Source organism: Monopterus albus, unplaced genomic scaffold (assembly GCF_001952655.1).
Source record: "Monopterus albus unplaced genomic scaffold, M_albus_1.0 scaffold43.1, whole genome shotgun sequence".
Classification (NCBI taxonomy): Eukaryota; Metazoa; Chordata; class Actinopteri; order Synbranchiformes; family Synbranchidae; genus Monopterus; species Monopterus albus.
The window spans coordinates 2194738-2208952 of NW_018127923.1; the positions used below are offsets into that span (position 1 = coordinate 2194738).

A 14215-nucleotide genomic window follows, 5' to 3' on the forward strand; every position below is an offset into this window, starting at 1 on the left:
AGTCTCTCCTTCGGTCCCATTCTAAGAAGCTACAGAAAGCAGAGGTCTTCTTGCGCCCGTAGTGAAGGCATATTTTTAAAAAAGGCTAGTTTTCTTTCAGTAGTCCATTTTATGAAGCAAAGTTTTCAGCTGTCTGGAGAACTAGAGTGTAATGTACGGTATGTGTTACTGTGAGTCCCCGTCCTCCAGGGGGTTCACGTCACCATAGCAACAGTGACTCAGCTGTAGAGGTGTGTACAAGGCCATCTGTGATTTGCTGTCTTAATGTTTTACCCACCAAACTCTTTGTTAAGGCCTCCTTTCACCTGTGGTGAAGTTTTTCTTTTGATAGGATTAATAGTTTTTCTTTACTTTCCATTTTGTGAGGCAAAGTTTTCTCATCTTCAGCTGTGTCTTTACTTAAGGATGAGACATAATGATGGACCTGCTGTTTATCAGTCACCAGTTTGTCCTTTACACTCTCTGTCTGCACTTACCAACATGAAGTCATTTAGTATCTGAGTTTCTTGTAGCCTGTTGCTGCTGCGTTGTCCCTGTACCTGTTCATTACTTGTTCTCTCATGAACAGTGTACCTGACAGTACAAATACTTTCTAATACTGCTAACATTAACACTAACTAGATTGGCCTTCCTAGTAGAATGTGTTCTTCCTCCTCCCTTTCATTCTTTTTTCCTGTCCTCCCATCCTTCTTGCCTCCTTTCTTTCCTCCTTTCCTTTCTTCCTTTCAGCCTTTTTCTCTTCCCTGCCCTCTTTCCTTCTCGTTTGAACCCATCTTTCTTTCATTCAGTCCTTTCTTTATATGTTCTTTCCTTCTATGAGCTCCTTTGTTTATTTTTTCAGATGTCTTCTTTATTCTTCTCTTCCAGTTCGGAGCTTTTATAAAACTTTATACATCCAATAGTTTTAACAATTCCACTCTTTCATAAAATATTAAACTTTCTTTTACATCCTTTTTTCTTTCAGTGTTTCTCCTTTTTCTGCTTTTGCCTTCTTTTTCTTTAGTAATCTAGTTTCAGTCAACTTTTTGTTTGGCTCCAATTTTATACCTTTACATGTACTAACATTTCAACATTTGGCAACTTGTCAGTGATTACCGTCGTTTTAGCAGCAGCTCTGCCATGTCATTTCTTCACAAATGACCTTTTCTAGTTATGATTATGATTTTTGCCATAAGTGCAGCCCTAATGTGCACTTAAGTAGTCCTCTTACAGTCAACTTCTAACTGCCATGTAAATAGTGAATCTTGTTTTCTGTTTTTGCTCTCAGTACAACACTGCCAATTGCTTTGTGTCCACATGAGTGAACGCACTACTACTGCTGTTGTCTCCCACTCTACAGAAACAGCTGGCCAGCCTGCTGACAGACCTCGGCTGCATCAGTTCAGCTCTGCTCATTTATGAAAAGCTGGAGCTCTGGGAGGATGTTGTTATCTGCTATGAGAGGCTGGGCCAACATGGCAAGGTATCTCTCCCTGTCTCTCTCTCTCACACTCTCTCACACACACACACACACATTTGGTTTGTCCCTTTTGGGGACTTCCATTGACTTGCATTTAGTTCTTGAAGACTTAACGTAACCCTAATACCTAACCTTAAACCAAGTTCTCACCCTAAAATTCAGTAATTATATCGGATACCCACAAGGACGCTTCAGTCCCCACACTGTGAGTAATACCAGGTACACACACACACACACACACAAAGTCATATTTTTTTATCATTACCTCTGTCGCAGAGGCATCAGAACTTGGAGTGAGTATTTATTTTGAACAAAGAATAAAACTGATGAGGTATCACATCAGATAAGGCTGCTGTGTTTTCAATGTAACACAGGACACAGATGATTTACACATCACTATTTTCAGTTTTAATTCTGATTGTACATACTGTGTTAACTTTTTATGATTTGGGGTTTTATATTTTTGCCAGTATTTGTTTGTGAACAGTGTAACTCAAAATGTAATGAACAGATTTGGATGAAATGTTTTGGAGAGGTAGAGCATGTGCCAGAGAACAACTGATTAGATTTTGGTGCTGATCCGTGTCATAATTTGGATACATATTTTACATTATTAACTGTAAATACTGCAAAGACTGTTGACTGCATGTGAGCCCCCTTGTGGCCAAATTGCACAGCTGCACTGAGCACTCCAAATACATACACACACACACACACACACACACAGACAAAGCCCTGGGTTAATGACAGCTGCCCATTCACTGTCAATGGAAACCAAGTGGTGTCACTCAGTCCAGCTCGCTGTGTGAGATTGACAGCGCGGCGACAGCCCAGAGCTGAGAAACATCTACTCTATGCAGCAACAGCTGGGCAAGAGCCTAATGACAGAGATTTGGAGCCAGGCTCAGAGCTGTTAGCAAAGTAGAAATTTGTTCTGATGTTTTCATAAATATGAGCACTCATGATCTGACCAAGCTCTATTAGCAGGCAGCTACATCTTTTCAGAGCACAGACTACCAGATAAAATGCCCTTTCTGCTTTGCTAAACACACTCAGACTTTAGTTATTCCTTTTTTCCACATTATCCCCAAACTGTTCACTTTCATATCATTCACAAACAGACAGATATTGACATGCTCTGTGTTTTTTCACTTGGTCTTGAATTAAGCTTTTCCTGAGCCTGCAGATATCCTGAATACACCTTACTCCAGATTTGTCTCTGTACTGTATGTTGAGATGCAGTGATGCACTCACAGCATTGAATATGAATTTGAATTTTCACCACAGAGTTGTGTTTCAGTGTCAGTGAAAATACTTGATTCTAATTGGCCAGCAGATGTGTGTTAAAAGTTTATTAAAGTACACTTTAAACATAATTGTGGTCAGCAGTTTTATCTCTGTTCTAAATCAACGAGCTGTGTTAACTGTGGCTAAACATAGCTACAATTTAAACAAACCTAAACATGGGTCAAGGAGTGACTGCTGACACATTTAAGTATTGACAGCTAATGTAAACTTCCTTATTGTACTCTATATTGGTAAAATGAGTAGTCTTAGTGCAGCCCTGTCTGTACCCATGCAAGATTTTATCGACAGTACGTCTACACACAGCCTAACAACTAGGAGCACATGCACACAGTTAGAGCTCTGCCCTGTGAAAGCACTTGCTGTTTTTTTTTAGTTTTAGCCTGAGGAACCATTTAATACCCAGCACTTTTTGGCCTAGAAGGTAATTTTTCTCACACACACACACACACACACACACACAAACACATTGTTTTGGAGTACTTATCTGATCCTGTGGCACACCAGTGGTATGAGCAGAATTCCCACAGTCAGTGGCACTGCAACATGCATACTCTTTTCACAAAGACATAGAATGTCATCACTTTGTTTTCAGGTGATTGATTAAATATAGAATTTTTTTACTGGCAAACTCTATTTCTAGCTCAGATGTAAAGGAGGGTGCTGGTATTCTACTCTTGTGCCATGTGTAGAAATCTATGTGGTCAGGGTCATTGTTTTTTTACCATTGTACAAACAGTTCAATCATTCAGTACCAGTGACAGTTCATGCCAATTATGGCACATGCTAAGGTCATGGTGGGATACTTTAAAGCAACAGTCCATACCTTTTTACATGAAAATAACAGCTTCAAGCACTATGTACTTTGGATTATCATCCTGGAGCACTTATTGCTTTATGATACCAGGTCTTTCCGCCAGCTCAGTATTCTTGCATGTAGAGACAAATCCACAGGCCTTTACTGAGCTTAGATTTTTTTTTTCAGGCAAGAAAGTGACCACTTAGACTGTGAAGATGTGGTCAGTTTATCTAGGTAATGCCAGTTTGGAAATTTGCTCTGTTTTCAGAAGTTGTGAGGACCTGTTAGTACACCAAGCTAACTCTCCTTAGCAGACAGCTACATGTCGTTCAGAGCAGAGTAATAATAAGCTGCTGCTAGCAAAGATGCTGGTGTTCTGGGAAGAAAAACTGCTACATTTCTCTTTGTAGAATTTAAGACTGTAGTGAAATATATATGAATGTGTCTATAGATCTTTCTGCATATTATTCCATGGCCAAGGTGCATAGTAGCATAATGAAGTTTACATTAAAAAGTAACTAGCAGGAAGTGAGTAGCTGGTATTCACCAGAGCTACGACAGAAAAAGCTGCAAAGATAAGCTGAAAGTTTATACAGTATCGCTTTATACAACCACAAATCAAAAAATTAAAACTGAAAATAGTGATGTGTAAGTCATCTGTGTCCTGTATGACACTGAAAACAACACAGCAGCACATTATTTGATGTGACACCTCATCAGTTTCATTCTTTGTTCAAAATAAACACTCACTCCAATTTTGATGCTGCAGCACATTCCAAAAAAAAGTTGGGACCGCAGTGTGATGCTGCTGTTTCCTTTTCACAACACTTAAAAGCCGTTTAGGGACTGAGGACACCAAGTGATTCAATGTGTCAGGTGTCATTTTACCCCATTCTTTCTGCAAACAGGTCTTAAGGTCCACAACAGTCCTGGGACTTCGTTGATGCAATTTATGTTTCAGACTGCGCCACACATTCTCTACTGGGGTCAGGTGGGGACTGCAGGGAGGCCAGTCCAGCACTCACATCCTTTGCCTCCATAGCCAGGCCTTGGTAATGTGTCAGGATGAGGTTCAGCATTGTCTTGTTGAAATATCCCTGATAAAGACGCTGTCTTGAAGGCAGCGTGTTGCTCCAACAAAAAAAGCTTATTTATTATTTAGTAAAGCACATTTTCTTCTTCATTTTTAATACGGTGACAAATTTTGTGGACTTTTTATGGCAATATCATTCCATAAGATTTTGGTATTGTTACATCCCTACTTAATGTTTACTGCAGGTTTTTTCAAAATCTGACCCTGTGGACTCCAGTTTTTTGTCTGCGACTCCACAGGTCAGTTGTAATTTTGGTTTAGATTTAGTGTTACTCTTTTAATAGAAGTATATATTATTTGTAGTCAAAATGCCATAAACTGAAATATAGTTTTTGTCAGTGACATTTTAATATGCCTCCTTTTGACACAAAATGCAACAGTTCTTCTCAGAGGTCTTTCTTGTTGTCTCAACGTCACACCCTGCAGTGGAGACTCATTTTTGTCTTATGTAGTCTGATCCGTTTGTCCACTACTCCAAACCCCTGACCATAGTGAGAGCTGGACCGTAGATGGTAAATGAAATAATAGTTGATCCAGTCTAGTAAAACATTGAAATTACTGCTGATGTCGACTCTCATCTTAAACTCTTTCACTTGGGACATCAAACTGTCCTATGTTCTTTTGCGGCCACACTAGGGCCTCACGTGGAGGTATTGACTGATCTCATCTGTGTCGGACTCGGGTGCAAACCATCCCAGTACATCAGGTCATAGAAAGCAGCAGCTTCATCAACCTGCCAGCAGATCCAACTCATCTGCAAAGAAAAAAACTGAAATCCTGCTTTACTGAGAACAGTATAACAAGAAAGACATTAGGGGATATGGCAAATGATGCACTCCAAATGAGTTCCCAGACACTGATGGTGATGTCATGCAGTGGCACAGAGTACAGGCCCACGTCTTCTTGTATTTGATTGGTAGAGTAGACTGAAAAAGAATTAGATTCACCTTGTGATCAGAGAAAGCAGGTGAGTAATAGATATTCATCTAAAGCCCTCAGGTGAATGCACTTTTTGAGGAAAGGTGGAGTGACTTTCATTTTGGATGCTCACTCTGTGAGTTCATGTCTGAGATTTTTTCCAAATGGTACAAACTGTTTTTCAGCACACCCTCCATTATTAAAGTCCTCGTGTGTTTCTGAATAAAGAGCTGCTTGCTGTTACGGAACTCCTCAGCACTGAGTTCAGTTTGGGTGCTGTTGGGATATGAAGGAGAAATTTCAAAATGGCAGAGGAGCCTTTTCACCTTTATCTTAGATATAAGTTGCTAAGATGTGGACAGGAAGGAGAAAGATGAGGAGACCTGATTGGCAGTCGCACTCAGACCCCTTACATCGCACACACACTGTGCCTGGTATATGGCACACCGCACCATAACCATTCAGCTACTGGGTCGTTCAAAAAGGTTTTAAAGTTTAACTTTTAATCATGAAATATATTCATGTGGTTAGTGGTCTGAAAGTGGTAACCATCCAGACTACTGCTAACATTTTATCACCCACAGTCTGAAATTATACAAATGTACAATTTTTTGTAATTTATTGACATTCATATACACAGTATGCACTATAAGTATGCAACCATTCAGCATAAAATGCATGCAGTTAGAACTCAGAGTCAGAGATTATACCTTTGCATAAGCGTTCATACAGCCAGTAAACATGTGGCTTACCACCTAGCTGCAGTTGCATACAAACACACACATTAATTGCAGATATGCCGACATCACGTGTGTGTAGAGTCTGATTACTGACCTGAATGTCTCCTCCTCCTGGCTGTCAAAGAGTCCTTAGTGGGACTCCTGGGGGTTGCCAGACCTCCATTATTCAATTACAGTTCACTTTGTCTTTCCAATTCAATTACCCTGGTGCTTTCGGCTAATAATAAAAGTCTCCTGTGCCCCTCTTGTCTTAAGCCTTGTGTTGTGGTAATCCCAGCCAGTAGCCCATGTTATGTAGTCATTGGGGTCCAAAATAACAAGGCAATGGAGTAATCTGGAGGGCTTTGGTGTCTCTCTAGAGCTGCTGCTTTTTTCTCAACTCCTGCTTTCCTCTGTCACGGTGTCTTTGTATCATTGTGATGCAATGTAAAGCTAATGTAAGAGCTTCAGTATTGCAACTATGACAATAGTACTGACGTACATAATGCAAAATCAAGAAAAGAACAAATCATTCTGAGACACAGGGCTTCACTGGGTGGCATTGTGTTGTGTTGCAACAAAAAATGGACTTGGTTAAGACCTTGACAAACCAACCCGCTGGTCGGTCGTCGGCCACTGTCGGGCAGTCGGTGAGCATCTGTCAGAGCTCGTCTTCGCAGTGTGTCCCACACCGTTGGCACTAGTCAGACTCTGTCAGCAGCTTTTTGGCTGATTAGGCATGTTGAACCTTGTCAGTGAGAGAGACCACTCTGACTGGCTGTTCGGCTTAGCAAATCAATACACAAGAAGAGAACGGTTTGAAAAAGCCACTTCAGCCTGTCGCTGTCCATGATTTCACAAATTTGCTGCAGTTTCTCTTTTTTCTTGCATTCACATCCTCCTTTCTTCTTCCACAAGCAAAAGACCAAGGGCAGAGAATGCCAGGGCCATTTGCAACTTCTTATCAGACAAGTTCTGAATCAGAAGGAGCTATAAACGGCAGCTGTGTTGAATGATAGCTGCTCTGTTTACAGCTTGTATTTCCGCTGTCTAGCACTTTTTCTTTTCCTTTCTGAATGGTGAATACATGTACAGTATGTGTATGGTTCTTAAAAATACATAAATTAATTAATCAAATATATACATGACGCCCTCCGAGGCAGACGTGTTCCACTCTCGGATTCCGGCTTTTTCTTCGTTTTTGTGTGTCTTTTACTTTTCACACTCACTGCTGACTATTTGCATATCACAGCTCCCACATAGCATATATTCTCTCTACATTATATTGTGTTCTTGTTGTATTTTTATTGTGCTTCTTTCACTTGCTGCTTTAAAGTGCTTTAGATTAGTGTTACTGCATTTTTAGATTTGTGTTATTGCTTATCTACTTTATATTTCACTTGTAACGTCTGGCATTCATGTGGACGGCAAAGTAATAATTTCATTGTACAGGGAAACACGTTTCCTAACTGTGCATATGACAAACACCTTTGACCTTTGATATGCCAGCAAAAATGTGATAGTGTGAGCTAAATTATCCTCACTGTGTGTTTTGTTATGATTAATTGCAGAATGTTCTCTCTGGTACAGCCTGCTCAGAGTTGTATAACTTGGTCCAGACGATGAGGTGTCTTGTTTCCGGGCCTAGGCTCTTGGCTCAGTGTCTGGTACCTGACAGGAGATTTCAGCAAAGGAATGCAAGTCGACTAAGTCACTGTCAGGCCTCAGAGGCCCTCAGCCTTTCAGGGGTTAGACTGGTGCAATTCACAGTCTAAATCAAGATAAAGGAATGTGGAAAGGTTAAACAACCTGTTCATTATTCTGTCCTCACAATGGTGTGAGCCTCAGTTCATCCAGGAGCAATCCAGAGCCTGTAGTGGCATGGTCAGGTGCAATGAGTGCAAGTGTCTGCAGGTCATATAACAGTGACTCTACTTGCAACATAATCTCTTGATTTTTCAGTGTTTTCCTGTCAAACATTCCACAATTTTCCCAAATCCCTTTTGTCATGTTTTTGTCATTTTCTTCCCATTATTCTGTCCGGTATTGTCTGTGTTATTCATGTTCTGTCCATTTCCTCCACCACTCTGAGCTTCCCTCTATTTTTTCTTAGGCTGAGGAGATTGTTCACAGGGAGCTGGAGAAGAAGGAGACACCCAGTCTGTACTGCCTACTGGGAGACATCCTAAGGGACCATCAGTACTACAACCGGGCGTGGGAGCTGTCGGGCAGACGTAGTGCCAGAGCCATGCGTTCCAAAGCCCTGCTGCACCTCCGCAACAAGGAGTTCCAGCAGTGCATCGACTGCTTTGAGCAGTCACTCAAGATCAACGCCCTGCAGGTACAAGTACTGACACTGCTGAGGTTTAGGTTAATTTGATAAAAGTCTATCAAATGTATCAAAATTAGTCAAGATTAGGGTCATATGGAAATTAAACGGTCCACATACGTCTGTGTGTGAATAGTCAGATAAAGCAGCCCAGTGGACTGTCAAACTTTAACTGGATGGATCTGAATTTTTCCCACCTTTCAAAGCTATGAACATCTCTGCTTATTGGGTCTGTACATGCATTGCTTTTACTCTATTGTTGTTGTTGTTTCTTATTTTATCATTGTAACATTGTGCAAAAATACAAAAGTGCAAATGACAAAAGCAAAAAAAAAAAAACACAAAACAAAGCTTACTAAAGATCAAGGCAGTTTAAAACAAAGCATATTCCTTCATATTCTCTGACTAATGTCCCCTACTTTTTCTAAGATGCTTAATATACACTGGAGATCAAAATTGGAGAACAACCTACAATTTTCTAAATGTCAAAGGCACTGCTTATTCCTATTTGAAATTATCCAAACGGGAGTTAAAGCAGTATTTTAACCATATTTCATAAGTTACATATATTCTGAAGCACAGTATAAAAAACTATATAAGATATTTGAAAAAGAACACTAATCAAAATTAGAGAACACTTTCAGATACCTCCCAGTTATTGGTGATAATCTGGCACCTGGTGCTAATTTCCTTAATTATCTGAGAAACCCATTTAACTGGCAGCCTACCTTTCCAGTTTTCACTGACTTTGAAAGATGGTGAGCCATTCTAGAGTGACTGAAACCCTGGCAGCAGATTGTCCAGGTGAAGGCCAAAGGGATGACCCTATCAGCCACAGCAAGGGAAGTTGGTCGTTCCAAATCTATGATTTGTAGAATATTTAATCTTTACAATGTCACAAACTCATTCAAGCCCCCCAAGAAGGCTTGTCGCCCATGAAAGACAAATGCAAGAGAGGACAGGATAATGTGGAAAATCTCAATGGGCAATCGGTTCTACACTAAAGCTGGAATCACTCGCCAGGTCTTGTTCATCATGGCACCCTCCGAGGCAGGCGCGTTTTGCGCGTTCCACTCGAATACCGGCTTTTTCTTCATTTTCTTCTTTTTTGTGTGTTTTTTACTCTTTCTGCAGTGCAAAAATGTCATGCACTGCTAACATGGGTTTACAACACAACAGGAAATAAGAGAATGCTGTGCTCTAATTCTCGCTGAGACTTGGCTTTCTGACAGAGTTCCAGATTCCACAATTCAGCTAGAGACCCACTCTGTACATCGGGGAGACATCACTGCTGCTTCGGGGAAGGTAAAATGAGGCGGTGTGTGTGTTTATCAATAACTCGTGGTGTGGAGATGTATGGACTGTTTATAAGCACTGTTCACCAGATGTAGAGTTTTTATTGCTGAAATGCTGCCCCTACTATCTAGCCAGACAGCATAGTGCTGTGTTTCTAGCTGCTGTGTATGTTAGCCCAAGAGCTAATTCCTCTGCAGCTCTCAACAAACTCTATGATGTCATCAACGCGCTAGAGACAGCTCACCCCGATGCTGTATTTATCACTGCAGGCAACTTTAACCAGTGCAATTTACAGACTGTACTTCCCAAATATTACCAATATGTGAACATTCCCACCCGGGGCAAGAACACTCTGGATCATGTTTACAGTAACATACGTGGTGCATACAGGGCTGCACCCTGCCCCCACCTTGGACGCTCTGACCACATTTCTTTGTTCCTGTATCCAGCTTACAGACAAAGACTGAAACAAACAAACCCTGTCACAAAACAAATTAAACTCTGGACCCCAAAGACTGAAGTCACCCTGCAGGACTGTTTCGCCCAGACAGACTGGGATGTGTTTAAAGCTGCAGCCACCTCAGAAGAATTTTCTGTCAGTGTACAGGACTATGCTGAGTATGTGACCGGGTACATTAGTACCTGTATCGACAACATTGTGCCCACCATACAAGTCAGGAGGTTCCCCAACCAGAAGCCCTGGATAAACAATCAGGTACGCCACATGCTGCGTGCTCGCTCTCATGCATTCAGATCAGGCGATGAGACAGAGTACAAAGCTGCGAAGTAACAGAGAGAAGCTGAATGGCTTCTATTCTACTGCTGACTCTGGACGGATGTGGCAAGGCCTGCAGCACATCACAGACTACAGGACCACCATCATCAGCTCCACAGACAGCCTGCCGAATGACCTCAACACCTTCTACACCTGCTTTGAGACCTCCAGCCACAGCACAGAGAAGAAGTATGCACGCACCTTGAAGCCTGGTGTGTGCAGCCTGGAAGTAACAAATGCATGGATCAGTTTTTCAGCATCACTTTGAGACAGGATGCTCCTAATTTTGGTGATATTGTGCAGGTGAAAGAAGGCGGTTCTAGAGACTTGGTTTATGTGTGATTTAAAGGACATATCCTGGTCAAAAATAACTCCAAGGTTCCTCACAGTAGAACTGGAGGCCAGAGCTATGTCATCTAGAGCAGTTAGACAGCAGGCCCAAGTACAATAACTTCAGTTTTTCAGATTTTAGAAGCAAGAAAGTCATCCAGGCCTTTGTCTTTTAAGACATGCTTGACGTATGACCAGCTGATCAGATTCATCTGGGTTCATAGATAAACATAACTGAGTATCATCTGCATAGCAAAGATTCCATAATTTTCTTTTATATGGAGATATTTATAATGATTCCTGGCTCGAGACCCCTTAATCAAACAGTTGTTGTATATTGTTTAAAGATGCCCTCAAGGATGGTTTTTTCATATCATAGAAATGTAATTAAATTGTGAATCAGCACCCACCATAATAGTATTGATTCATTTTCTCTCAGTAAGGTGAGTTTTATCAACTCCCATTGATCCACATTTGCCTTTTTCAAATTAGTAGAACCATGTCAAGAGAAATGACATTTTCTACACCTGAAGACAACCTAATGCCTAATCATATCATTCTCACTTGAACCCACTGAAATGAGGTTGTTTGGAAACATCCTAGCTTCAGATTTTTGTCAGTTTATAAAACAGCCTGATATTTATCAAAAAGACTGAATTGCAGATAAAGCAGTAGGGACTGAGGAAACAGGAACCTTAATAATTAGTAAAACATGTAGAGAAACATCTGGTCTTCTTTCTCTCCTTGCATGACACCTTAATGCCATATTCTGTTCTGATTGCAGCAGCCAGTGGTGCCAAAAATGATGTAAAGAGTAGAGGACTGAGAGGATCTTTCTGTTTGGTTGCACATGTTAGGATAATGAAGGGTGATATCACTCTCTTCATTATTGCTGCTGCCCTTGGGTTTGAATAAATTACATTTACCCATTTGTTAAAACCCCCCTGAAAGCCAAATGTTTTAAGAGTATACCGCTAAAACTATCAAATGCCTTTTGGTCATCCAAGGACAAGGCAGCTATCAGGGTGCTCTCATCATGATTAAGCCATATGAGGTGTAAAAGACGTCTGACATTGTCCAAGGATAACCTTCCCTTTGTGAATGCTGCTTGATATGTGTGTTAAGTGTGGTAGCATCATTTCCAGCCCCATAGCAAGAACTTTCATCACAACCTGGCATTCTGGCAAAATTTACTCGTCTTCACTGTCAGCAGGTAGAAGGAATTAAAGTGCACCCTTCCCTCTATATTTACATGTATGGAAGGCTAATTTCTAACTTTGTATATTCATTCTTAGCAACATCAGTATGGGGTCAAAATCTGCTGTCATTTTAGTTTTACGTCTTCATCACCAGAAACAGACAGCTCTTCCCCTGTAGTTTGAAAGAGACTTTTTCCCCATTTGGTTTGGAAGTACAAATGTGTGAATGGCTGGCTGTGTCACCCCCGCTTTGCTTTTGGAATATATACTGCAGATGGCTGAATCCACTGAGAAAAATCCGTTTAAACAAAGAACAGAACAATTAAAGACAGTTCTGTGACGGGTATACAGTACCTGCAGTACTGTGAGCTGTGACTGCAGTGTTTACAGAGAAACATTACTTGTTAAAATCCGTCAAAAGTAAGAAAAGTATAAATTTGTGTGTGGGCTTTTACTGTCACTTCTCCACTCCTTTCCACCCAGGGCAGTAATGAGCAGGTTGTTAGTAGCAGTATGTCAGGCAGCAACAAAAGCTCTAGCAGAACTTAAACTGTCAATTTCCAGAAACCTCTGCAAATATCAACAAACCAGAGGTTTACCACTTTTTCATAAAGTTTGCCTTCTGCACACCTCAGGTCCATTTATTTCCACATACATGCAGAAAAGCTGGTGTTCTGTCTGCATTTACAGCTCCCATTTTCCCACATATATCTTTTCATGCAATTCCATCCAGACTAGTCTGGGATCAGTGAGCGAACCTATGTCTGGCTTTCTGAAACAAAGGACACACAAACATAAGTATGTTAGCTAATTTTCCTGTAACATCATAACAACAAGCCAAACCTGAGCCTTGATTTAACATCAGTGAAGACAGAGACCATCTGTCCATCCATTTTTTGACTCTTATTTGTTGCTAGGTTGTTTTGATATCAGGCTCAAAGTAGCTCAGATGCCCCTCTCTCTAACCGCCCCCTCTAGCTCCTCTGTCCAGGCCTCTTGCAAGGTATGAAAGGTAGGATGTCCAGGCCAGATCTGGTACATAATCCCTCCTGTGAGTTGTGGCTCTGCCCTGAGGCTGTCTATGCTTTCATTTATGATCTAATACCAGATAAACAACACTGCCATCTTCCTCAGCTGTGTATTTCTTATTTGATAGCAACTATTTACTATTGGGGTGGCTGTGGCTCAGGAGGTAGAGCGGGTCGTTTCTTAACCGGAGGATTAGTGGTTCGATTCCCGGCTTGTCCAGTCAACATGTTGAAGTGTCCTTGAGCAAGACACTAAACCCCCGGTTGCTCCCAGTGATGACACCGGTGTGTGAATGTGTGAGCGTTTGTGAGTGCAAATGGGTGAATGGCCAAGTAGTGTGAAAGTGCTTTGAGCGTGCTGTAAAGCAGTGTTTCTCAACTGGTGTCACCCCGGGACCCACTTTTCAACCCACTTGTCAAGTCGCGACCCACCAGTACTTTCAAATAAATTTATCAAATTATAAAGCATTTTTAAAGACATAGTCAGTATAGCCTTTGTGTCAGATTTTTCTGTCTGCATTGAGGAAATGTTACTCAAAAATACAAACCCGATTCCAAAAAAGTTGGGACACTGTACAAAATGTGAATAAAAACAGAATGCAATGATGTGGAAGTTTCAAATTTCAATATTTTATTCAGAATACAACATAGATGACACATCAAATGTTCAAACTGAGAAAATGCATCATTTTAAGGGAAAAATAAGGTGATTTTAAATTTCATGGCATCAACACATCTCAAAAAAGTTGGGACAAGGCCATGTTCACCACTGTGTGGAATCCCCTCTTCTTTTTATCACAGTCTGCAAACGTCTGGGGACTGAGGAGACAAGTTGCTCAAGTTTAGGAAGAGGAATGTTGTCCCATTCCTGTCTAATACAGGCTCAACTGTCTTAGGGCTTCTTTGTCACATCTTCCTCTTTATGATGCGCCAAATGTTTTCTATGGGTGAAAGATCTGGCCTGC

General features: G+C 41.0%; 1 protein-coding gene across 1 annotated transcript in view; it reads left to right on the forward strand.

The window, feature by feature from the left end:
- Positions 1-14215, forward strand: part of ttc27 (tetratricopeptide repeat domain 27) — a 100179-nt gene that overhangs the window by 61593 nt on the left and 24371 nt on the right. Inside the window, exons 12-13 of the mRNA XM_020599910.1 lie at positions 1340-1462; positions 8407-8634. Coding sequence (XP_020455566.1) covers positions 1340-1462; positions 8407-8634 — 351 coding nt within the window. The remainder of the gene's footprint in view (positions 1-1339; positions 1463-8406; positions 8635-14215) is intronic.